The sequence below is a fragment of the Grampus griseus genome, assembly GCF_964374135.1.
Source record: "Grampus griseus genome assembly, chromosome: 19".
In the NCBI taxonomy this organism is placed as follows: domain Eukaryota; kingdom Metazoa; phylum Chordata; class Mammalia; order Artiodactyla; family Delphinidae; genus Grampus; species Grampus griseus.
The window spans coordinates 51,398,006-51,423,841 of record NC_139013.1 but is presented as its reverse complement, the minus strand read 5'-3'; the positions used below and the strand labels follow the sequence as shown (position 1 = coordinate 51,423,841).

Here is a 25,836-nt window from a genome sequence, read left to right as displayed (position 1 = left end):
TAATAATTTAGAATTGAGGAGAGCCAGTTTGAACAAGGGAAGGGCCAAATTTAAAGGTTTGTAGTATCTTTTTTGAGCAAATAATTTGGTCAACAAAATGTTGACTAGAAGATCCCTCTGTGAATAGATAAGAATGCTTTGCATTTGGCATCTTTTTCTTTAGGTAATTATTCAAGTACCTGTTAAAGGCCCTCTGATATCTTATCTGTGTTAGCCGTGGTTTAAATTGTTTCTCTGTGGATAGTCACTCTAGGCCTTGTCCCAATTTCTATTCAGATTAAATCAGGACATCCGAAGTGGTCTTTGATGTCCAAGTTTAGATAAAGGCTAAATGTTTACTAGAATGCAGCCCCCCCTTAGGGTTCTAGGTCACTAACAAAAATCCTGCCATTTTAAGGAGTTAAGCATGTTACAATTCAGTGCCAGTGGCCCTCTTCCTACCTCCAGGTGATGATCTCAGTTAGGTTTTGGTTCCTCTAGTCCTCCCCAAACCAAGCATGGAGGGCTCTGTGTTTCACCCCTCATTCTGTTATGTTTGGCTGTCTCATTAGTAAAGCTTTCCAAACCCCTATTCTTTTTTGAAATTAAAAAAATCACCGAGTGGAACTGTGGCAGCACCCGACAGAGGGCTCCTGCAGGGCCTGAGGTCAACTACTGGGTGAGGCCAGGCTGAGGTGTGGGGATGCTCCTGGGCAAGGGCAGGGCCATAGGGGCTGGAAACCTCGGAAAGAGTATAGATCTGACAGAGAGACGAGGGACAAGGCCAAGGGGAAGACTAAGAATAAGACCCGGAGACATTTGGACAAGTATGTAGGGCTTTGGCTACTCAGGGAGACTTTCCCTAATTTTTAGCTATGTTCTTTTTATTCTGGACTTTGCCCCCTATTGTGAAATTTACCTGTACTTCCAGGACCATGCTATAAAATGACTTGAACCCAGAATCAAATTTGCTTTCAACCTCTCCCGAAGCACCGGAGCCCCAGCCCGTCTCCCTGCGGGCTCCCCCAGCTGGCCAAGCAGGCCGAGCTGCACAGTTGGAGTCCCGCATCTGGGACTTTTTGGGTGTCTGGGCTTGGGTCCAGTGCAGCCTTAGTGCTGCAGTTTAGGGGCTACGGAAAAGTCAGATGGGGAAGAAATGGGCTCCTGTGGCTGTGACTGAGGGCAGATGAGGGTGGTCCCTGGTACCACGGGCAACACTCTCCCACTGTCTGCCAGGCTAACTGGGGCACTGGAGCCAGGAGAGATTCAGTGCTGTGCGCTTGATGCCCAGGCTAAACTCTGACCCGAGCGCCACTAGCTGGTCACATGATACAATAATTCCACTTGAATTGGCAAGGCACTGTTCTAAGAGTTCAAAGCCTCTTCTGGGTATTATCTCTTTTTATCCTGAGCAAATTCATGAGCGTCAGGGATCATTTTCTCCTGTGACCCAAGGAGAATCCAATCAACAGAGAGCTTGTGTTTAGTCAGGGCTGGTGTGCACCTTGGGCATCTGAAGGTGCCAACTTATCTCCAAGGTGAGGGAACAGCTGGAGCACTGGGTGGAAAGTATCACATAAGGCAGGAAGGAAGGCTTCAGAATGTCATTCCTTCCTGTAAGATGGGAACAATTTGACATAGGATGTGGTAAAGACGAGGAGGTAATGTATGTAAAACAAATCAAACAGAGGTTTGATCTGTGGTCTTCCTGAATGTGGTGATCAGATCAAATACAAATAGCTGGATCATTTCCCTTTAATGAATAGCTGTTCAAAATCACCTAGAAATCCTGCGGGCATGGCCAGTTGTCATTTGGAGTTCGATGGGTCTTCACTCTTTAAAAGTTCTCAGAGGGCTTCCCTGGTGGAGCAGTGGTTGAGAGTCCGCCTGCTGATGCAGGGGACGCGGGTTCGTGCCCCGGAGATCCCACATGCCGCGGAGCGGCTGGGCCCATGAGCCATGGCCACTGAGCCTGCATGTCTGGAGCCTGTGCTCTGCAACGGGAGAGGCCACAGCAGTGAGAGGCCCACATACCGCAAAAAAAAAAAAAAAAAAAAAGTCGTCAGAACTCAGCTTCCTAACTTGTGGACTCAGGGTCCTTGCTTGGGACTCCTGTTAATCCATGGGCCATCTTCATTCCCTGGCCCTTTTCCTCATCTGTTTTGCTTGAATTTCCAGTGCACCAGTCTGAACACCATTGCTCTGCAGATTTATACCATGCCGCTCATACTGATTTTGTGTCACCTTGAAGTGCTGTAGCAAAAAATTTACTTTTCCAGTTTAATCTCCCAGATCAAAACTATTGTATATCTTCCTGAACACAGTCTTAGGATAACTCCAGTGCAACAAGTAAAACTAGCTCCATCATCCTTTTTCCTAAGAGCTGAGAACTAGGATTTTTTTTTTTTTAATAGCCCAGCTTTCCCCCTGGACATTGTTGACTCTGCCCTATAAAATGAGGGGATTAATACCTAGGGTCCCTCCTAATTCTGTCATTTTAGTGCAGTTAACTTGACTGTAAATATTACCAGACACTCAAAATGTGAACAGTTCTTTTTGTTGCAGATTTGCGATCAGACTTCCTCTGGATGCTGGCTTTTGTAGTGTGAAATTTAAAAAAAATCTAAATGAATTTCAATTTGTACATTTCAAAAGTTGTTTATAGTAAAAATCCTAAAGAGATTAAGAAAAAAAATTATTTTACATAAGACTATGAGAATTCAACTTTACTAACACATTCTTTATAAACAACGCATGTACTTTTTTTTTTTAAGACAATTTTTTAGAGCAGTTTAAAGTTCATAGCAAAATTGAGAGGAAGGTACAGAGATTACCCATATGCCCCCTCTCCCCGCCAACAGATGCACAGCCTCCCCCAGAATCAGCATCCCCAGAGTGTGGACATTTGTTACAAATGATGAATCTACGCTGACATGTCATAATCACTTAAAGTGTTTACATCAGCGTCATTCTGGGTATTGTATGTTCTGAACACACATACTTTTTTTTGAATTTTATTTATTTTTTATATAGCAGGTTATTAGTTATCTATTTTATACTTATTAGTTATCTATTATATATATATTTTATTAGTGTATATATGTCAATCCCAATCTCCTAATTCATCCCACCACCACCCTCTGCCGCTTTCCCCCCTTGGTGTCCATACGTTTGTTCTCTACATCTGTGTCTCTATTTCTGCCCTGCAAACCGGTTCATCTGTACCATTTTTCTAGGTTCCACATATATGCATTAATATACGATATTTGTTTTTCTCTTTCTGACTTACTTCACTCTGTATGACAGTCTCTAGATCCATCCACATCTCTACAAATGACCCAATTTCATTCCTTTTTATGGCTGAGTAATATTCCATTGTATATATGTACCACATTTTCTTTATCCATTCATCTGTCGATGGGCATTTAGGTTGCTTCCACGACCTGCCTATTGTAAATAGTGCTGCAATGAACATTGAGGTGCATGGTGTCTTTTTGAATTATGGTTTTCTCTGGGTATATGCCCAGTAGTGGGATTGCTGGGTCATATGGTAATTCTATTTTTAGTTTTTTGAGGAACCTCCATACTGTTCTCCATAGTGGCCGTATCAATTTACATTCCCACCAACAGTGCAAGAGGGTTCCCTTTTCTCCACACCGTCTCCAGCATTTGTTGTTTGTAGATTTTCTGATGATGCCCATTCTAACTGATGTGAGGTGATACCTCATTGTAGTTTTGATTTGCATTTCTCTAAAATTAGTGATGCTGAGCAGCTTTTCATGTGCTTCTTGGCCATCTGTAGGTCCTCTTTGGAGAAATGTCTATTTAGGTCTTCTGCCCATTTTTGGATTGGGTTGTTTGTTTTTTTAATATTGAGCTGCAAGCTGTTTATATATTTTGGACATTAATCCTTTGTCCTTCGATTCATTTGCAAATATTTTCTCCCATTCTGAGGGTTGTCTTTTCATCTTGTTTATGGTTTCCTTTGCTTTGCAAAAGCTTTTAAGTTTCATTAGGTCCCATTTGTTTATTTTTGTTTTTATTTCCATTACTCTAAGAGGTGGATCAAAAAAGATCTTGCTGTGATCTATGTCAAAGAGTGTTCTTCCTATGTTTTCCTCTAAGAGTTTTATAGTGTCTGGTCTTACATTTAGGTCTCTAATCCATTATGAGTTTATTTTTGTGAACACACATACTTCTTTAATGTTCCAATGCTCAGCTGATATTGCATCCATAGCAGTGCTTACAATTCCACTCCACCAACTGGCCCTATGCCTCGGGCAGGACTTTTCAACCTTCACTGTTGGCATTCAGGAGCTGGATAATTCTTTGTGGTGGGGCTGTTTTGTGCACAGAGGGATATTGAGCAGCATCTCTGTCCCTCTACCCACTAGATGCCAATAGTCCCCTCCCAGTTGTGACAATCAAGAATGCCTTCAGACACTGCCAAGTGCCACAAGGGTAAAACCGGCTCAGGTGAGGACCAGTGCTTTAGGGAATTAGTTATCTAGAATCCTAGAATTAGTTATCTAGAATCCTAGAATTAGTTATCTAGAATGCCTCTGTTTGCTGCTTCCCTGACAACTTTACTTACAGAGCAAGAAGCAGCCCTGGCACAGAGGCAAAGGAAATGTGGGAGATGTCCTGCCTGCTTCATCCTGGAAAGCACAGGTGCTCTCAGTTTTGTCCTAGTCCTTCAGGGCCTTCTGGGGGCACCTGCCCGGTTTCCCTCCTGAAGGAAGCGACTCCGGGCCTGCTTTTCTCTGAGACAGTCTCTCTCAGAGTAACAGTAGGGCTCATTTAGCCAGCGCCAGGAAGAGCTGTTGGCATTCTCTTATCCTTCTTTTAGGAGAATGTACATTATTGTTTTGGCAAGGTTTTCAAGAAAATTCTAAGATGTTAAGTTGCTTTATTTACATTTAATGGCATCATTCAGAATTCTCTACTTTTCTAACCAGTACTCTCCTCAACTTCACTGCTTGTGCTAAATCACTGTGAATATTGAGAGGCAGCCAACACTACGTATGACCCTCCTCAGTAACGCTGGAAAATCTATACTTCATGTGTGTGTGTGTGTGTGTGTGTGTGTGTGTGTGTGTATATACACATATATATATATACACACACACATGAAAATGGCTTTCTTCTCCCATTTAGCTCAAACTACAAGCCTTTCTTCCCTTTGTATCTTTTAAAATGAAACAATTTCTCGCTTACTAAAACTTGAAGAGTGCTAACTTGAAAACATAGCATAAAACTAGTCTTATTTCCAACACCACAGGAGGGTTAGGACTATTCACTAAGTCTGTAAATGTGAAAGGACTCTCAGCAATTTCATTCGCTTTAAGCTCTGTATGTGAAGAAAAGTAGAAATCTAACTAATCTGAGATAAAAACCACTGGTCCTGATACTGTTCATGACTCTGTGAAGGTTTAGTTTCATGGCTATTCACCCAAATCCTCATGACTGACTTTTCTAATGTAATTCCAGGAAAATGGGCTGTCAGGGACATACCATTATGGCAGCTAATGAGAGAACTTGAAATCTGAAGGCTTACTCCTTAGACACACATCTCATTAGAGAAATGGGATTTAAATGGTTTTAAAATACACATCTTACCAAAAGAAAAAGAAAAAAAAACTGATACCAGCTTACAATTCATTAACAAGTACTAGACTCTCAAATATAGCTAAACAAAAACTATTACCACGAACTGAACTAAGATAATATAAACAGTTCCTAAAGCATAGTTTGCCAAAGTTTGGATGGTTTCTCAAAAAGCATACTATAAAAATCTTAGTTTTTGAAGGCTCACTTTTTAAATAGGGAAAAGTCTTTGAAGAGCATTTTAAGGTTAGATATCCTTTTGTGATTAAGTTAATTCAGATGCATTGACTCCTGCCAAATTTTTACTGCAGCACGAGCTACGATTTCTGAAGTCTCTAAATTTCTCGTTACAGCACAGGAAAAGGAAGATAAAGTAGGAAAGGGATCAGTTTCAAATTCAGTCCTAAGCAGCAACAATGTTTGAGATGCAATCATAAAACCAAATATTTCACCTAGGACATGGAAAAAGCACTAGATCACCAGAAAGCAAAGAGTAAAAAGCTGCAAGCAAAAGCAATAAGAAGATGCCAAACTTGGAACAAGGTCTTATTGACACATAATATGCTAATCAGCTCACTCCTTTAGGCCAAAAAAAAAAAAAAAAAAGTCTTTGTTCACATAGGTAACATATATTTTTGAGAATAACAAAGTCACCATGTGGAGATATATTTTTTTAAACAATTTTTTATTTTCTGAAACATTTGACTATTTCACTGATAAACTAAAAAAGAATATTATTTAATTTTGTTGTTTCTTTTTTGTAGCCTTTATGACCTGTAATATTAACTTGCTTGATGGTAAAGAACCAAAAGTTAATGGAAGGGCCTTGACCACGAGTTTCTCCCATGACAACCTTCACTATTCTTGATTTTGTGGATTTAGAACAAAGTTACAAATGTGTTTTATTTTGTTAGTTATTAGTAAGGCAATATATAAATTTAGATTTTTTCTGAAGTTGAAAGAACTGAATGAATACTAGCCCTCTTTCAGTTTCAGTATTATAGACAATGCTCTTATTCATTCACGTACTTTGACACTTGCTCCTTTCAAACATGCATACTTTTAAATTACAGTGCCCAAATGTGTTAATTTGAGGACACCAACAACCTGAGAGGCCTTTCCATTTGCTCTTTAGCCTGCTTCTCTCGATATGTAAACTAGTGTATCAGTGTGTCTGTTAATAAATACATTTCACACAATTGAGAGAACGCTTTGGATTTAAGCATTGCAAAACAATGGTATTTAGTCGACTATCTTCTTGACTATAAGAACATTAGACTAGCCGACATCTTGCTGAAAAAACTAGATTAAATTCATGCCATTTAAGCCAACAGACTGACGTGTCCTCTCCTAGTGTCGAATATAATCTGTGGCACTTTAACACACTTCAGGTGAGAACACACACATATATTGAGATATAAGGAAAATAAAACTGCATAATACTTGAGACTTCAAAGGCTTCATTCCTAAATGCCCCAAAGTTACATGTTCCTCCTACTCTTTATTAAAGAGCCTTCCGAAAACAAGTCTGAGAAGCATTTCTTTAAGTATACACGATAGAAAGTACTCTTCAGAGTCAATATTAATTAGATAATAAGTTTGGACTGGGAATAAGATAAGCATTCTAAAATTGAGACTATAAAGGATTACATGAAAATATCATCCTGTCATTAAACAACTCAACTTCACAACTACCCTGACACTGATACATTTTCTTCCAATCAAAAGTAGCTGCAAACTGGGACTTCCCTGGTGGCGCAGTGGTTAAGAATCCGCCTGCCAATGCAAGGGACACGGGTTCGAGCCCTGATCTGGGAAGATCCCACGTGCCATGGAGCAGCTAAGCCCGTGCGCCACAACTATTGAGCCTGCGCTCTAGAGCCCGCAAACCACAACTACTGAAGCCCACGTGCCCAGAGCCCGTGCTCCGCAACAAGAGAAGCCACCGCAACGAGAAGCCCCCGCTCTCCGCAACTAGAGAAAGCCTACTAGCAACAACGAAGACCCAACGCAGCCAAAAAAAAAAAAAAAAAAGTAGCTGCAAACCTTACTCTGCATCTTTCAGGTAAGTCTATAAAAATTTTCTACTTTTATTTCCCTTTATCTAAAGGGAATCAAACACACTGATTGGGCTTTCCTGCAATTAGTGACTGAGTATGAGCAAAGAACTAGTCATAGTCCTACCCTCTTAATTTTGCTCTTAAGCCAGAACCATATTACTTACAAAGATAAAAGACACCCCATTATGAAATGGTGACATTTGGATGAAAAATGAATCAGAGTAATTTCCTTTGAAATTATTTTTTCAAATTTCCTTTGAAAAAATTTTCCCAAAACTTAAATCATAGGGCAGTTTTTATCAAAATAAAAACTTTACATCAAAACAGCAGCTTTGGGAATTCCCTGGCAGTCCAGTGGTTAGGACTCTCTGCTCTCACTGCTGAGGGCCCAGGTTCAATCCCTGGTCAGGGAAGTAAGATCCCACAAGCTGCATGGCGTGGCCCAAAAAAACCAGAAGTTTTGGTAATGGAACGTCTTTTCATTTTCTACTAGGAAAATTGTTAGCATATTTTCATGAACAAAGGTAAGACAGTAATGGAAATAACTAGGCACAGTCATTTCATCGTGTGACTTTCAGACGATGATGAGTTTGTGAAAAGTTAAGGCAACGAAGTCACATTATGAGTATGCTGAAGAATTCACACAAAAGGTAGAATTCTCACTTCTCTTTAATCACTGAGTTTCAGATTTTACAAATAATCTTAGAACAATTCAGGTAACTAAGGTTTTTGGGGGAAACAGTTCTTACTTGTACATGAAGAACTATTACATGCTCCATTTTTCTGCAAATAACTCTATTGGCTGGATTAACAAACACTGTCACAGAAACACAGAATTTTTTTAAAGCCATAGATCGCTGCATATATATTTACAAAAAGCCATAAACAAACATGCATTTCTCCTTATTAGGAGAACTTAAATAGATGTTTGAACATTAAGGCAGTGATGATTCTAAAACATAATGAAATTCTAAGTTAAGGCTTTATGTTTGTTTTGAAACCCATATTCATAGGCAACTGCGACCAAAGCAAACTTTTATCTATCAGACTGAGCGCATCTACTCAGGATATGTTATTTATCCACTACCAATAATTCTTCTACAGGATAGGAATTAGTAGCAACACCGCTGAGTTACTTTAATGAATTCTTAGTCCCCTCCTTAGGTTTTATTTTGAGGATTTAGCCTTCAGCAGCATAAGCATGTGCCACAGAAAGAACAGAGCATTTTTCTGGGTAAACTCAGAAAAAGTTACAGACTGCACTGATTTTTACTTGCCTGAAAGTTGGCCAACAATCAAGAACTCAGAATCTCCTAAACACAGAAAACTCCAAAAGCATACTTAACCACACACCCATCTCAAAACACAGATGTTCTTGATTATTGAAGCACTTGGTCTTCACCTCATTTTCTTTGAAGACTGTTTGGTGTTACCCTCTCTAAACAAACAAAGCAACAAAATGCAGAACACCATACTTTAGATGGATCTATTCTATAATTACTATCCTCAAGGCACAAATACTATCCTTGCTAGACCAATGTGTTTCCTCATTTAAGGAAAAAATGAGAGGTGGATGAAAACAAGATTCACTTTAGAATAGCTGCTGATTGCACTCTTGCCCTATCAAGCTTATGCAAACTATTGAAATTTAGGGGGGAATGTCCTTTTCTCCTTATGTTATTTTTCTTTAAACATTTAGAGAGAAAAACTCAGGCTCAGCTGGTGGGTGAGCTTTGAGGAGCAGCTCTGGAGCACCGTCCTGGCCTTCTGTAGAGAGTAGGAGAGATGCTGGTAGGACACACTCCAGTCTGGGCTAACAGGCATGATTTCACAGCCCAGCGTTTCCATAGTTGGGGTGACTTACTGTCACTTAGACTGAAAGGATCACTATTTACACTAAGTGCTTGCCGCTACTTCTTTAAGCAATAATTTTACAGCAACACGTCCTGTGAGGAAAGTACTATACACTTAACGTTGGTATCAGTAAGAGTTCACGTAGAGGAGGGATGGCATTGACTATATGAAAATTGTCTCAAAAGCTAAAGACAAGTGTAGTTTCCTTTGTGTCTTCAAATCAGGGGAGAGTAAGATGTCAAAGCAGATGAAGCTGTTGGTGTTTAAATCTGATGGTACAGCATCAGACTTCTTTAGACATTATTGGGACACAGGAATTTCTAACAAGCACTGGCAAAAGTATTTTAGGTGCAATTTAAGTAAGTCATACTTTGACTAAAGTGTTTTGAAGGTTTGAAAAGTTTGTACCCTAGTCCTGCTGAGCTTGGCTTCAGGTGAATGGCTAGATGGGTTTTAAAGATGTGAAATACATTTTTTTTTTTAAGAAGGGAAGAATACACTGAAAGGGCAAATGTAGGCAACACAAAAACAATTCTTGTTAGATCAACATCTTATACTTTATAATACACTCACACATTTTTACACAAATTTCATGTTTACAGTACAAAGGGCAAAGAACCTCAGATAATCGAAGTAACTGTATCATCAAGTACATTCAATAGAGTTAACACTGTTGTCCCCGTTCTCCATCTTCTAAATCCAGAAGGGAACCAACTGTAAATGCCATCCCCCATGTGGATTCCACTTTCAGAAGTTGGAGACTGGGTGTAGTTCTGCACATGTCTGGGTTTCAACAGAGCTGAATTGAGATTCCATCGTGTTCCAGGCCAAATCGGCCAGAAGAAAGTCATCCATTGCTGTTTGAGTTTCATTGCTGGTGAAGAATAAGCTCCCCAAAGTTTCAAAGCCAGAATTCATGGTCTGTGTTTCTGCACTGTTCAACTGAACTTTGCTTTCTAGAGCAGGCAGGTTTTTAGCAGTGGAGATTCCTTCAGTTTGGGTCTCTGTGTCAGATGAATCAGTACTCATGGAAAAGCTGGAGTGTTTCAGAATACTTCCCAGAGGCAGATGAGGGCTACTGTCTAAAAAGAAGTTCAAGTCCGTCTGTGTCTGCGTGTCAAACATTTCAAGGGCTAAGAAGTTAGAATTTCCCCTACAACTGTAGGACTGGGCACAGGCATCTGCAAGTAAGAAGTCAGTTTGGGTCTCTATGTCCAGGGACTCCAAGACTGGCTCCGTGGTCATGGTGCTAAGCTCACTCTCTTCAGTTTGAGTCTGGATATTTGAGGCCGAAAAGAACTCTTCAATATCAAAATCAATTGCAGGATTCTGGGTTGGGCCAGATGGAAGCTGGGTGTCAGGTCCAGTATTTGTGTCAGACAAAAGACTACGATTGTCCAGTGTCTGACCAGGCAGATTACTTGATAAGATGTTTTCTATATCACTTAATAAATCTATGGTTTGGGTCTGATTATCTGTCATATTCTGTGAAGAAAGTATACTATTATTCTGTGCACTAAAGTTTATAATTGGTGCAGATTTCTCAATATCTTGATTTAAAGTTTTAGGGTGGTTCTGAGGTAACAAACCATGAGTCACAGTCTCTGCTACTAAGCTGCTGCTTATAATACTGTCTGTAGAAACACCATATGACGAATGGACACTCTCAAAAATGTCTCCACACATTACAGCTTGGTCCATCTGTACTCGATCATCGGTTGGACTTTGCATTCCACTGGTCTGAGTTTCTCTGGAGATCCCACCTGACTGGAAACTGGCATCTATAAACACATCAGTCTGAGCCGCTATAGATGAGGTTACCTTAGAACTGGGCAAAAAAGTTTGAGTATGAACACTAATGGGAAGGGAAACTTGAGAACCAAATGTCAAATCAGTTTGAGAACAAGATGACACAGAGGAATCAGGGCTAGCCCACTCTGCAGACGGTATAAAGTGTGGTATGGTATAAGACAGTTCTGTCTGTACATTGATTGAAGAAATGCTGTTCTTCTGACATGTGTTCCCTAGTTCTTGTAAAGGGTTAGATGGACTTTTACCCAAGTTCACTTGAACACCTGTGCTAACTGGCTCAACAGCAACAGGATTTACAATTTTTGAAAGAGGGAGGCTCTCCTTGAGAGAGCAAGACTCCGAATCTAGGCCGAGGATCAGGGTTCCGACGGACAAGGGCAGTAAGTGCACAGCACCGTGGGTAGAGCCCTGATGATCGACACCCAACACCACAGGCTGGGCTGAGGAGTCGGCTGTAGGCACAAATACAGGCACAGGAGAAAGCTGCATAACGGGGAATTTAACCAAAGCCACTTTGGGCTTTGGTAAAAGCAACTTCTGAGGATACCTTGGAGGTGTTGGAAGAGTCTGCTTTCTGGCATTAGAGCTGCAAGAATCTTCAAACGAAGCCACTAGCTTTATTTCTGAAGTTTCTAGTTCTTGAGCATCTGGTCTTGGGGTTGCTTGGTTGCTCAGGGATTCAACAGTCTTACTGGACAACTTCTGGTTGTGCAGGCAGTTTTCCATTTTCCTTTTCTTACTAGGTGGATCCCTGAAAACAATGACAGAGTAAAAAGAGAAAAACAATTTTAAACTGCAGTTTTCTTCATCAACCCTGGCACTGTATCTTCACTTACAAATTCTATTTCCCACATGTACAGCAGAGGTCAGATTCAACCCAGCAAAGAGAAATCCCTTCTTTTGTAACTCGGCCTATTATCAATATATGGTAGGTAGAAGTTCAGAAACATGCAAACAGGGAAGCACACCTTTTTTTGAGTAAAGTGCTAAGTACCAGAACTCAACTTAGATCCGTAAGCATCAGGAAGCTAACAGATTATATAATGCAACTATTATCATTTCTAAAGTAGGAAGCTCTTAGTTCAATTATAAATATGACCTTTCAAATGAAGCACAGTTTCATGATAAAAAACTCTTCAATAATCTAGTATCCCTCTAACAGAAAACGCTGGAAGTTTTTGAAGAATTGAAAACCCAACAGATTTTCAGTTGGGAATAATTAAGCGATTCTCAAAAGGAGCTGGTGAAAGAATAAGGAAGAACAGTTGGGTCAAGTAGATGTGGATCATTTGCTAGTACTGCTGCTATTTCCAAAAGTTCCCTTCTTCATGTCACATCTTTTCTCCGCCATTCCTCCTTTCTCCCCACACTAATGGCTCTACAGGAAGTTTCATTTGAAAATCTTCCCACAGCTATTGGCTTTTGGGCCACCATTTTTTCCCCTTTACCTGTGTTCTGCAGGGATCTCATGGCCAGTTCGGTAGATGTGGGACTGTAATGCAGTCCTGCTGGCATAGGGACAGCCACATGTGCACTGGAAGGTCTTACCACAATCCTCTGCATGTCTTTTCAAGTCCCACTCAGTGCCATACGAATTGCTGCACTTACTACATTTATGCTTCTTTTCAGCATGCATTTTCATAAAGTGCTAGGAAGAACACAAAAGGACTAAAATGAAAAACTGCAACTGCTCAAAACATTTCAAAAACCATCAACATACCCAAATTAACAATGATTTTACATGATACAATATAGCAGTGCAAATCAAAAGAATGTAAAAGCAGGCAACTCTTCCAGTCCAGAATCATCTCTTTCCCCACTGGCTGGGTCCCTCCCTCCTCTTTAAGATAGCTGCTTCTGAAATTATTCTTTTCCCTGCAGTTTCTTAATCCCTTGGGAGAACATTTCCTTTGTGCTTTTGCTCCTCTGACCTTGAAAGCAAGCAGATTCACACAAGAGATCTGGAAGTACAATTTATCATACTTTGCTGACTTGGTCTTCTTTCCTTTCCAAATCCACTTCTGGACAACTTCCCCTCCAGAACAAGCCATGTCTCCTCCTTCACTTACACCCTACTCATTTTTTCCCCAAGTGGGAGACTTGGGTGGCTGTCCTTACAAGCAGCTTTCTGCTCAATTCTCTAGTTATGATTGGTAAGTAATTAGAATACATGAGGTTTATGACATCTGCATTTCATCCTCAGAGAAGTATACTTAAAGACAAGTAAAATACCTGTTTTACGAGAGAAAATTGAGAAAATGGTCTGTCAGGGCCTCTAGGGCATCCTTCAATTGGACAACAGTAGAATTTTGGTACAGTTTTCAAATCTTTTCTTATTGTTGGATTCACTATGCCATCCTGCAAAAGAAAAATTACTTTAAATAATTATCTTCAAAAACCAACAGATGGGCTTCCCTGGTGGCGCAGTGGTTGAGAGTCCGCCTGTCGATGCAGGGGACACGGGTTCGTGCCCCGGTCCGGGAAGATCCCACATGCCGCCGAGTGGCTGGGCCCGTGAGCTATGGACGCTGAGCCTGCGCGTCCGGAGCACAGGCTCCGCAATGGGAGAGGCCACAACAGTGAGAGGCCCGTGTACCGAAAAAAACAAAAAACAACAACAAACAAACCCCAACAGAACGAGCTGGGAGTGATAACAAGGAATAAGTAAAGATGTGCACAAGGGATCTTTTTAGGGTGATGAAAATGTTCTAAAATTTGGGATTGTAGTGATGGTTGCACAACTGTAAATCTACTAAAAAGTAACTGAATTATTAACTTAAAATGGGTAAATTATATCATGTGTAAACTATAGCTCAATGAATCTGTTAAAATTTTTCAAAACAAAATAAACAAAAACCAACTATATTGTTTTAAAATCTTCTATCCATTCCTTTAGCACTCCTTCTAGACTTAAAAATCTCTGCCCTTCAAGGCAGCTTCTCTAATCGTTAAGTGGTATATTTATAGTTTCTCAGGCTCAAGACCTGGTATCATCCTTAAGTCTTCCTTTCTTTTTTATCCCAACCCCACTGAATTAGTGTGAGTCTCTGAAAAAAACCTGACTATGATCTAGTCTTCCTGATAAAGAGAACTGTGACTTTCTCTGATCACCACAATGCCCCCTAAAGTAGCTAAAGCTAGTTAACACAACTTTTATACAGTAGCGTGAATATAGGCACCATGCTCTGTTTGAAATTCAGTAATCATTATAATGGCCAGTGCTAACATAGCTTTTACTACCGTGGCAGGCATTGTTCTAAGCACTTTATATATATTAACTCATCCTAGTAATCCTTTCTTATTAAGTATATGATTGACATTTTGGCTGGGAATTTTAAAATAATTGGTGAGTTAATTTAGCTTAAACTGCTGTCTTGTTGCCCTTGATGAGCCCACATACCTCAGGAGTGAGAAACCTATGACCTCCAGTATAATTCTTATCTGGCAATCCCCAGCTGGCCCCAGAGGAAGGTGTGTGGATGGGGGGTTGGGGTGGGGAAGGACCTCCCCACTACGGATGGAAACAACTGGACACGTGCTCAGGCCTCAGCTACCGCTGTAGCACCTAGACGTTTTAGTCCTTAGGTGCTGTGATGGGAAACGATTCACTACTTTTGGAACACGCCCACCTCCTCTGCTTCCATCAGTATGCATCTAGAGAAGAAACGAATAACTGTGCGGCTAGGACTCCCTCCGTTTGCTTTCCTACTGGATCTCAAGAGGAACATGTTGATCTTGTTGAGTCTGTGTCCACTCATGTAGAGGGGAAAAGAAGCTATTCTTGTTTCATTTTTAAACAACGTAATTTATCTCTCAGTGATATCAAATGTAGTCAGTTATTCCTCCATGTCTTCTACCTTGGTCCATCTTTTTATAATCCTACTGCACTACACTGTCTAGATATTCATATTCATTTGGATTATTTAAATGTTTCTTAAATAATTTTCCTTCCTCTTCTAATGTCAGAACAAATTTGACATTCCAAAAAATTATTTGTATATATCACCAAATACTATTTTTTTAAAAAAGGCACATAAAATAAAATCCTGGGACTTCCCTAGTGGTGCAGTGGTTAGGAGTCCACCTGCCAATGCAGGGGATGCGGGTTCGAGCCCTGGTCTGGGAGGATCCCACGTGCCGCGGAGCAACTAAGCCTGTGTGCCACAGCTCCTGAGTCTGTGCTCTGGAGCCCGCGAGCCACAACTACTGAGCCTGCATGCCACAACTACTGAAGCCTGTGTGCCTAAAGCCTGTGCTCCACAACGAAAGAAGCCACCGCAATGAGAAGCCCGTGCACCGCAATGTAGGGTGGCCCCTGCTCGCTGCAGCTAGAGAAAGCCTGCGCGCAGCAACAAAAGACCCAACGCAGCCAAAAAGAAAGAAAGAAAGAAAGAAAATTTATAAATAAATAAATAAAAAAATAAAATCCCATCTCATTATGCCTCCAATCTACCATTATGACCATATCTTTTTCTGTTCCCTTTTCATACACTCCCCAGCTCAGCCTAAACACTCTTCCCACTTCCATTTCCACCTTCTACAGCGACTCTCGGATAACTGTCTCCGTTCAGGCAGAATGCAACGGTGGGAAGAGGACACGGCATGGAGAGGCCTGTGAGCCATTTCCACCACTGATTAGGCACATGACTTTAGACAGGTTATTTAATCTCTGAGCCAGTTTGCTCATTTCAAAAACAGAGAGAATAGTTAACTCTCAGGATTATCTAGTACTGGATGGCCATGGAGCCCGCTCACATTCTCAATAAATAGCACTCCCTTGTTCTGCTCACCACCCAGCTCTATTCCTTGTCTGAATTCCAAGGTAGCAGCTAACTTAACTTGTAAACTATCGTTTTCTTCTACAATTCCTGCCTCCTTAACTAAATTTCTTAAGGGCAGAAACTAATTTATACACCTCTTGGTACTGTTTTCATGCTTTAGACTGCACACTAAAGGCACAGCACTTTTAGAAAGGCAGTCCAGTGTAGGGCAGCAGCTCTGAAATCTAGCGGCCTGTGAAAAATCACTTGAGGCGTTAAAAAAAAAATACCTGTGCCTGGTCCCAGTCCCAGGTAATGATATAATTAGTTTGGGGTGGGTTTGGTATTTGGTTTGGTATTTGGTTTAAAAATCTCCCCTGATGATCCCAGTGTATAGCCTAGCTTAAGAACCATGGTGCAGTGGTTAAACGCATGGGTTCTGGAATATGGAATTCTCTACATTGCTCCTTTCCTGTGACCTTGAAAAACTTAACTGTCTTCGTTTCCTTATTTGTGAAGTAGGCATGATAGTACAATCTACCTCAGGGTTGTTGTGAGGATTTAGTGAATAATTTAAGAGACTTAGAACAGTGCTTATCATATAATCACTCAATTAATTATTACAGCTATTAGTTATCGGCTGTGGAGATTTTTGTTGCTTCTTTTGCTTTCTGCCAACCAACTTAAGGCCAATAAGCTAATCTAAACTAGTACTTTACATTAAATACTGTCCTTGTGGCAACAGAAATAAAAGCAAAAATAAACAAATGGGACCTAATCAACCTTACAAGCTTTTGCACAGCAAAGGAAACCATAAACAAAACAAAAAGACAACCTATGGAATGGGAGAAAATATTTGCAAATGATGCGGACCGACAAGGGCTCAATCTCCAAAACATACAAACAGCTCATTCAACTCAACAACAACAAAAACAACCCAATCGAAAAATGGGCAGAAGAACTAAACAGACATTTCTCCAAAGAAGACAGATGGCCAACAGGCACATGAAAATATGCTCAACATTGCTAATTATTACAGAAATACAAATCAAAACTACAACGAGGTACCACCTCACACCAGTCAGAACGGCCATCACCAAAGTCTACAAATAACAAATGCTGGAGAGGGTGTGGAGAAAAGGGAACCCTTCTACACTGTTGGTGGGAATGTAAGTTGGTGCAGCCACAGTGGAAAACAGTATGGAGGTTCCTCAAAAAGCTAAAATTAGAGTTGCCATATGATCCAGCAATCCCACTCATGGGCATATATCCAGACAAAACTATAATTCCAAAAGATACACGCACCCCTATGTTCACAGCAGCACTGTTCACAATAGCCAAGACATGGAAACAATCGAAATGTCCATTGACAGATGAATGGATAAAGATGTGGGGTGTGTGTGTGTGTGTGTACACACACACACAGTGGAATACTACTCAGCCATAAAAAAGAACAAAATAAGGCCATTTGCAGCAACATGGATGGAACTACAGATTATCATACTAAGTGAAGTGAGAAAGAGAAAGACAAATACCATATGATATCACTTATATGTAGAATCTAAAATATGACAAATGAATTTATCTATGAAATAGACATGGACTCACAGACATAGAGAACAGACTTGTGGTTGCCAAGGGGAGGGTGGGTAGGGGAGGGACGAATTAGGAGTTTGGGGTTAGCAGATGCAAACTATTATATAGAGAATGGAGAGACAACAAGGTCCTACTGTACAGCACAGGGAACTACATTTAATATCCTGTGATAAACCATAATGGAAAATAATATATATATATAAAGTATATATAACTGAATCACTCTGCTGTACAGCAGAAATTAACACAACATTGTAAATCAACCATACTTCAATTAAAAAAAGAAAGAAAAATCCATGGATTCATCTCAAAAAAAAAAAATACTGTCCTTGTGAAAGTCTGATTGAAATGCTGCTTTTATTGAAACACTGGCCTCTGCTAGCTTTAATGACAACCAACACTGTCTCTCAATCACCAAACTCATCCCATTTACCAGTTCATCTTTTTTTAAATGAAATACTTTTAAACTCATATTATTTTCCTTCTAGTGTTATCTGCAAGAAAAAATCAAATACGGAGAGAATATTAAGAAAGCTTTAAAATTCTTTTTTTTTTTTAAGTCTAGGACAATTAAAAAAATTTTTTTATTTATTTTGGCTGCACCGGGTCTCAGTCGTGGCATGCATGTGGGATCGAACCCCGGGCCCCCTGCATTGGGAGCATGGAGTCTTACCCACTGGATCACCAGGGAAGTCCCCATGCTTACTTCTAATACATCTTCAATTTGCTTAGCAATCCTTTTATTATCTCTTTTCAAACTCCCTATCATGTTCTCAATACACCTGTTCACTTCACTTTTTAAAATATTAATAAACTTTATTTTTTAAGAGAAATTTTATTAGATTCACAGCAAAATTGAGCACAAAGTACAGAGAGTTCCCATACACTGTAGCGCCCCCGCCCCCCCAACCCCAATACAGCCTGTTCCACTATTAACATTCCTCACCAGAGTGGTACATTTGTTACAATTGATGAAACTACACTGACACGTCATTATCACCCAAGTCCATAGATTTTATTAGAGTTCACTATTCGTGCCGCACATTCTATGGGTTTTGCCAAATGTATAATGACAGCTATCCATCGTTATAATATCATACAGAGTATATTCACTTTCCTAAAAATCCTCTGTGCTCCACCTATTCATGACACCTTTCCCCTTAAGCCCTGGTAACCACTAATCTTTTTACTGTCTCTGTAGTTTTGCTTTTTCCAGAATATCATTTAGTTGGAATCATACAGTATGTAGCCTTTTCAGATTGGCTTCTTTCATTTGGTAATATGCATGTAAGGGTCCTCCATGTCTTTTCATGGCTTGATAGCTCATTTCTTTTTAGTGCTGACTAATATTCCCCTGTCTGGATGTGCCATCGTTCATTTATCCATTTACCTGCTGAAGGACATCTTGGGTGCTTCCAAGTTTTGGCAGTTATGCTTTAAAAATGTCTCCTACCACCTCCTCGCGTTTCCTTTCTCACTGCTACCACCATTAGTTCAAGTATTCCTGACTCTCTGTTTGGACTTTGTCACTAACCTCTTAACTAATTTCTAGACCTTCAATTTCTTTTTCATTCACACTTTGCCACATTCACCTTTCTAAAATATACCTCTGATCATGACATTACCTCACTCAAACATTTTCAACGGCACCCCAACACTCCCCAAGTCCAAATTCCTCTAGCCACTGGGACATCCAAAGTCCTGTACTATATAGCTTCAAACTATGCTTCTTTTCCGTCATTTCTCTGTTATATCTAATGGAATTACTTGAAATTCCCCAAACCTTTTCAAAAGGAGGAATATATTTATAACTTTGTTGCACTTGGGAATGTTTTAAAAAGAGTAAATGTTCAGTAAAAACTTGGGGCATTATACTGAATATGTTTAAGTGGCCATCTAAGTCAAAACTGTATCACACACCAGGATGAGACACTAAAGGCAGTCATATTGGACATCAACATCATCTCCTTGTTGCTGTCATTACAGGTGTGGAAACAACCCGACGCTGTTTGCTTTCCTGCTTTCTGAGGGCCAACTCCTCATTCCTCCCCATCATCACCTCTCTTCCCCAGTTCCTGACCTTCTTCCCATTCTTGTCCTTAGAAAATAAGCTCTGAGATTAGAATGGGGTAATAAGAAATGGTAATGGCACAATAAGACATGAACTGAAGTAAGAAAGTGATGTTTTTGTTCTGAAGTGCTATATACATTCTAGAATAAAACTTAGCAGACTTATTTTTTAACTGTGCCTTTTGTGTGCATAACTGAAAAAAATGACAAAAAATACTTCATGCTTTCTGTACCTTTTGGGTACAGAACCCACATAAAACCAAAAGGTATCATGTACCTTACACCTTACAACTCTATCTCCACTTTTATTCATCATCCTTCAGAAGGATTTGTTAATCATTAAGAAGGGAGTATTTGATTGAGGGCAGGGTATCTTCTGAAGACTAGAAATAAATAAGAAACTTACAACAAATAATGGGGACGGGAATAAAATATTATCATAGGGGCTTCCCTGGTGGTGCAGTGGTTAAGAATCCGCCTGCCAATGCAGGGGACATGGGTTCGAGCCCTGGTCCAGGAAGATCCCATATGCTGTGGAGCAACTAAGCCGTGCGCCACAACTACTGAGCCTGTGCTCTAGGGCTCACGAGCCACGATTACTGAGCCCACGAGCCAAAACTACTGAAGCCCGCGCGCCTAGAGCCCATGCTCAGCAATAAGAGAAGCCACCGCAGTGAGAAGCCCGCGCACTGCAACGAAGAGTAGCCCCCGCTCGCCGCAACTAGAGAAAGCCTGTGCGCAGCAACAAAGACCCAAAGCAGCCAAAAATAAATAAATAAAATAAATTAAAAAAATATATATTATCATAATCTAGGAGAAAAAAACCACAACAACTAGGACAGAAACTAGAATTATGTAAGTAGCCGTAACCAAGAGAACAAAGGGAAAAATTGCCATTGAATACGACGCAGATCTGCCAAGCAGATACACTCACGCTTCAGGGCCCGTAGGAGCACACTGGACTGCTAGTGGAGCCTCTGGTCCAAACGCAGCCCACCTTCAAAGCCACAGGGAGCTCTCAGTCAGCTCTTGTCCTTATTAGGCCTCCTTCTTCCCCCTCCCTCCTCCCAATACTTTGAGAACATCAAGGGTCAAGCATGATGTTTGAACTCAAGAGCCTACCACTTGGCTCCCAATTGTGCGGACAGATTCACCACACTGGGGCAACACTATACAGATATGGCTATTTTGTCACATAGGCTACCTTCATTAAAAAAAAAAGAACCCCCTTTCCACCAAGACAGCAGATGTTCAGGGGCTGCATGGTTAGAAAGACGGAACAAGGCAGGAAAGTGAGCCTGTTTGACATGGAAGAAACAACGATGGTTCAGGGTGAGGTTTCTTTAATTCCTGCTGAAACAGGTCTCTCTAGTGACCCAGGAAGGAAACTCAGGAGAGTCCATTTTTCGGTTGTTCAAGATTTGCCGTTCAGAAAGCAATTTTGAGCGTACTGTGCTGTCTGCAGCCAAGAGAACTCTGAAAAAATGACTAAAACTGGAAAAATGGCTTCACACAGGTTCTAAGCAAGGGGGGATGCTGATTCTCTGCCGTGCTAAGGTCCAAGTAAAGGTTTGACTGTTAAAATTTACAGTTGCCTCGAATATATTCCTCCTTCTTAGGCCTATTATATGCTTCGGATTGGTAGCTTCAGAATTCCTGAACTTTACATATTTTAAAAACATTATTAGAAATAAACCTACTGCATACTACCAAACCCATTGTATACTAGTCCTGACAAGTAAATGGTATCTTTGCGCTTAACAGATGCTTCACAAAGTCTGCAGAGATACACAGCCCCTGAGAGCAATTCCATAGAAAAGAACAATGTAAACTGTTAAAAAGTGCTTGCGAGAGTGATGTTCAGGCCAACACAAAGAGAGTCGTGGTCAGACTGGCAGCTTCCTCTGTGCTCAGAGATGTAATGTCTGCCTTAGTTGTCTACCAGTGAGGGGAGGATACTGAAAGGTGGATGATGGCTGTTATACATGAGCTGAAGAGAACCCAGGGATTAGGCTGAAGAATTCCTGCAAATATACAGTTCATCCACTCAAGATAAAATATGGTTAAGAAAAGGAAGTGTTTAATTAAAATTCGGGATGGAGGAGAAAACAGGAGAACGAAGACCATTCCCAGAGTTACTTCACTTGTGTTGTGGAAGAAACGCAGAACTTGCAGGGAAACTGCAGCCCCACCTGCAAGGTCTTCCCCAGCCTACCTCCATGTACCTCTCCCGATCGGGCCTCCCTAATCGTCACTTCAGGACGTTGTTGCCTCTGTATCCAGCTGGTGCTAGTAGGGGGCTGCCCTACGTGGGCATCACATCTGCCCTACTAGAGACCATCACCTCAAACTTTCTGCTGTTAAATTCTTATCAGAAGCCTGATTCTAAAAACGTTTCTGAGGAAGATTTACCTGAAGGGCAGACGGGACATGCAAGAGGCGAGGTAATTTAAACTTACTCCTGAATCAATTCAGACCACCGAAAGCTACATAGTCGCAAAACTCCTTTCAGTAACGTTCTTTGGAATTATGCCCCTGTTGGCCTAGAAAGACTTGAAGAAGTGGTGCAAGTAAACTTCCCATTGTAATGACTGAGAAATCATGATTTAATAGGTCTGGGATGGGGCTGGACATCTGGATTTTTAAGAAGCTTTCCGCAGATGTGCACTGAAGGCTGAAAGTCGCCCCATTTTACGTAAGGTGGAAGGGACGTTCAGATTATTGTCCTGTTATTATATACCGTGTCCCCTCTTAAACAAGATTCACGGGAGAAATTTCCCTTAGGTCTCATCCCTGAGCAAAGGTGATGTTTACCAACACTGTGGAACATGTTGCCAAAGCTGCAGCTCCCTGCTAACAACTCGCCCGGAGGAGGAGGCAGTGTGGGTGCGGTGCAAACGGCACCGGCTTCGACCCGAGCCCGGGTTTAAAGCCCAGCACTACGCAGGTGCGTCATCGGTTTCTCTGCAGTAGAACGAAGGTGCCGTGAGAGCTCACGAGACGAACGTGAGATATGCCCGCGACGCCAAGTGCGAGGCCGGTGGTCCGGCCGGCCCGAGCCCGACAGCGCAGTGGCATGACACAGGGTTTTCCTACCGCAGCGCCTTCCTGCCTCCTAGGTCCCACTCTCCCCGCCCGGACCCCCTCCCCGGTCCGGCCCTTTAGGGCCTCGGAAGCCCCCGCCGACGCCGGCCGGACCTTGGCGCCTTCCCGTCCGCGACTCTGGCCGCCCTCGGCCCCGAGCGCCCGCTTCAGGCGGTCGGTCGCGTCAGGCCCCGGGAGGCGCCGTCCGCAGCGGGCTCACCTGCAGGCGGTGGCTCTTGACCAGGTGCATGTTGAGCGCGGGACTGTTGGGCAGGATCTTGCCGCAGCCGCGCACCGTGCACAGGATGTTGGTCCGCACGGCCCGGGACAGCTCGCTCACCGACGGCTGGATGAGCTCCCGGGCCGGCGGCGCCGCACCCGCAGGCTGCTGCCTCGCTGCCGTGGGTCGCGGCCGGCTGCCCCTCAGCCGCCCGGGGGGATCCCACGGGCCGGGGGCGGCAGCGGCTCCCCTCCCGGCGGCCGGGACGGCCGCGGCGCCCAAGGCCAGAGCCGTGGGCCCCGCCGCCGCCGCTGCCGCCGCCACAGTCGCCTCAGAGGCCGCCATGGCTCCCGCACCTCAGTCCGGACAGCTAGGACGCCCCGCCTCCCGCCGCAGCGACTTCCGGAAGGGGGCGGGGCCTCTCGGCTCATTAGCATCCGGCGGGCCCGGGCGGCCGCCGCGTCGCGTGCGGGTGGCGGAGGGCGCGTCTGCCAGGAGCCACGACCAGATGAGGCGGGCGGGTTACAAAACGTCACAGGGGTTCCTGGGGACAGGTAGCACGTATTGGTCCCGCTGATCCATTGTTCGCCTTCCTAGAAATCTTACCTCGGGCCACAATTGGATAGAAGAAAAAGCAATGCGTTCAGGAACTTTACTTCCCAAAGATTGGAAATAACCCAAGTGTTCAACAGGAGGAGAGGCGAGAGTATGTGCATTACAACTATCTCTGTTTACTAGACACTGGGAATGCACTTTTCATTCAGTATCCCATTTTGTCCTCGAAACAGACCTAGCAGGTACGTATTATAAGTTTTCCCATATTTGAAGAGAAGTAAGTAACTAGCCCGAGGTCACATACAAAAAAAAGGATTGTTATAATTGACAGAGTTAATCATTTTAGGGAGGGTAGATTTACTTGCCTGTATTTTAACTGCTGAAATTTGATTACTGTTTGGGAGACACTGTAGCTCAGAGGAGGGTTCCAAATCCTAAGTCGGAAGAGGGACCACCAGATAGGTCATTTAAATGAGTGTAGGAGGCCAGGTGTAGTCAAAAGGGAGGGGTGAGGACTGCAGCGGAATGGGAGTTACATCCTTTGTTTAAAGGGGGCAGTGGCTACTACTCGTCTTTGGTATTGCAGGATTTATTTTTCAAGATTTTTATGTGAAAACTCCCAGCTTTTATATATTAGTAGCTCTATTTGTTTTCTATTGCTGCAATAACAAATCACCAAAAACCTGGTGGCCTGAAACAACACAGATTTGTTATCTTACAGTTCTGGAGGTCAGAAGTCTGAAATGAGTCAACTAGGTGAAGATCAAGGTGTTGGCATGGCTGCATGTCTTCGGGAGGCTCTGTGGAAGAATCTGTTTACTTGCCTTTTCCAGCTTCTCGAAGTCATTAATGAATGGTGAGTTGAGGCTTCTTCACATCACTGATTTCTTCAGTAGTCAGGTCTCCCTCTGCTCTCTTCTATTCCTCTTCCACTTTTGAGGACCCTTGTGATCACACTGGGTCCATCCAGGACATCCGGGATAACCTCCCCAACTGCAAAGTCCTTTTGTTTTGTAAAGTAACAGATTTACATATTCCAGGGATCAGGATGTGGACATCTTTGAGAAGGGTACTATTCTGCTTCACAGTAACGAATTCTGAATTAAAAAGTACTGTGGGCCCCAAACCCCCGACATCTGTGTGAGAGATAGCATTCACGGGCTATTGTTTCTTCCAGCAGTGTCCAAGAGGGCAGGCTCTGGAGGCCAACTGCCTGGGGTTAATGTGGGCTCAGTCACTTACTAGCTAGTACTAAGCTTTGGTATTCACGCCAATAGAGTGAGATTAGTAATGCCACCTGCCTTATAGGATTATTATGAAAATAAGACAAAGCGTATAAAATACTTGGCACAGCGCCTGCCACATAGTAAGTGCTCAGTAAACATGAGCTCTTTTTCCATTTTTGGAGACCCTACCTAATGTGCATTAAATTCCTTTGGCCTAGAGATCCTTGGATCTGCATTTACTACTCCATCTGATCCCACGACTGCATCTGAATGGCGTATGTGTCTCTGGACCGTCAAGCACATACCAGGTAAGCATTCCCTGTATCTCATTTCCTGAAGCAGAAGCCTCTGTCTGGGAGGGCTGCAGGGTGCAGGTTCAAGTGATTCCACTCTAGGCTGGGTAATACTGGGTTGGCCAGAAAGTCCCTTTTGGTTTTTCTGTAAGATGTTACAGAAAATCCCAAAGGGACTTTCTGGCCAACCCAATATGAATAGTGGCTTTCTCGTTCAGGCTCTCATTGCACATCCTTGCAAAGCACCAGAAAGGGCTGTGAGCCTATGGGAAACCATCCCAGGAACCTGCAGGGCCTCTGTACAGACCTAATATGGGCATTCAGGCACTGAGTAGAAGTGCCTACCATATGTGTGCACATAGGAACAGATGCTCTAAACCATGACTGTGGTCTACAAAAAAAATTAGCATTATTAAGCCCCTACAGACTCAGTGCCTCACTCTGAGATAACTGAAGTGTCTAAGCCATTTGCTAATTAAATCTAAACAAATATATTTCACATAAAATACCTATTGGTATAGACAATACCAATACATTATATTGGTATAAAGCGTTATTTAGCCCCTTCTGATTGTGTTTATATCTGTATATTAAGCCTCTTTTTGATTTTCATCAGAAGTAACTGATATACTAGTTTTTAAATATCTCATTTAAATTGGTGTTTTTCTCCTCTGCTTTGGCCACTGGCTAACACCATCCAAATTTTTCCTTTTATTCTAG

The 25,836-nt window shown here is 42.1% G+C and overlaps 2 protein-coding genes across 2 annotated transcripts in view; one reads left to right on the top strand and one right to left on the bottom strand.

Moving 5' to 3' along the window:
- Positions 1–9,129: 9,129 nt before the first annotated feature.
- On the bottom strand, positions 9,130–13,648 carry ATMIN (ATM interactor). The gene is made up of 3 exons (XM_082676961.1): positions 13,545–13,648; positions 12,761–12,960; positions 9,130–12,063 (listed from the first exon to the last, which is right to left on the bottom strand). The coding sequence occupies exons 2-3, from the start codon at positions 12,952–12,954 to the stop codon at positions 10,248–10,250; spliced, it is 2,010 nt and encodes a 669-aa protein (XP_082533087.1). The 5' UTR covers positions 12,955–12,960; positions 13,545–13,648; the 3' UTR covers positions 9,130–10,247.
- A 10,115-nt stretch (positions 13,649–23,763) lies between these two features.
- The window catches only part of CMC2 (C-X9-C motif containing 2), a 38,104-nt gene continuing 36,031 nt past the window's right edge, over positions 23,764–25,836 (top strand). The window contains exons 1-3 of the mRNA XM_082676382.1: positions 23,764–23,839; positions 24,319–24,453; positions 25,042–25,131. Coding sequence (XP_082532508.1) covers positions 24,447–24,453; positions 25,042–25,131 — 97 coding nt within the window. The 5' untranslated portion in view covers positions 23,764–23,839; positions 24,319–24,446. The remainder of the gene's footprint in view (positions 23,840–24,318; positions 24,454–25,041; positions 25,132–25,836) is intronic.

Coding starts and splice junctions, on each gene's coding strand:
- ATMIN (XM_082676961.1), bottom strand. CDS start 12,954: ATGAAAATGCATGCTGAAAAGAAGCATAAATGTAGTAAGTGCAGCAAT. Junction 12,064..12,760: donor GAGATCCCTGCAGAACACAG/GTAAAGGGGAAA, acceptor CATTGTTTTCAG/GGATCCACCTAGTAAGAAAA.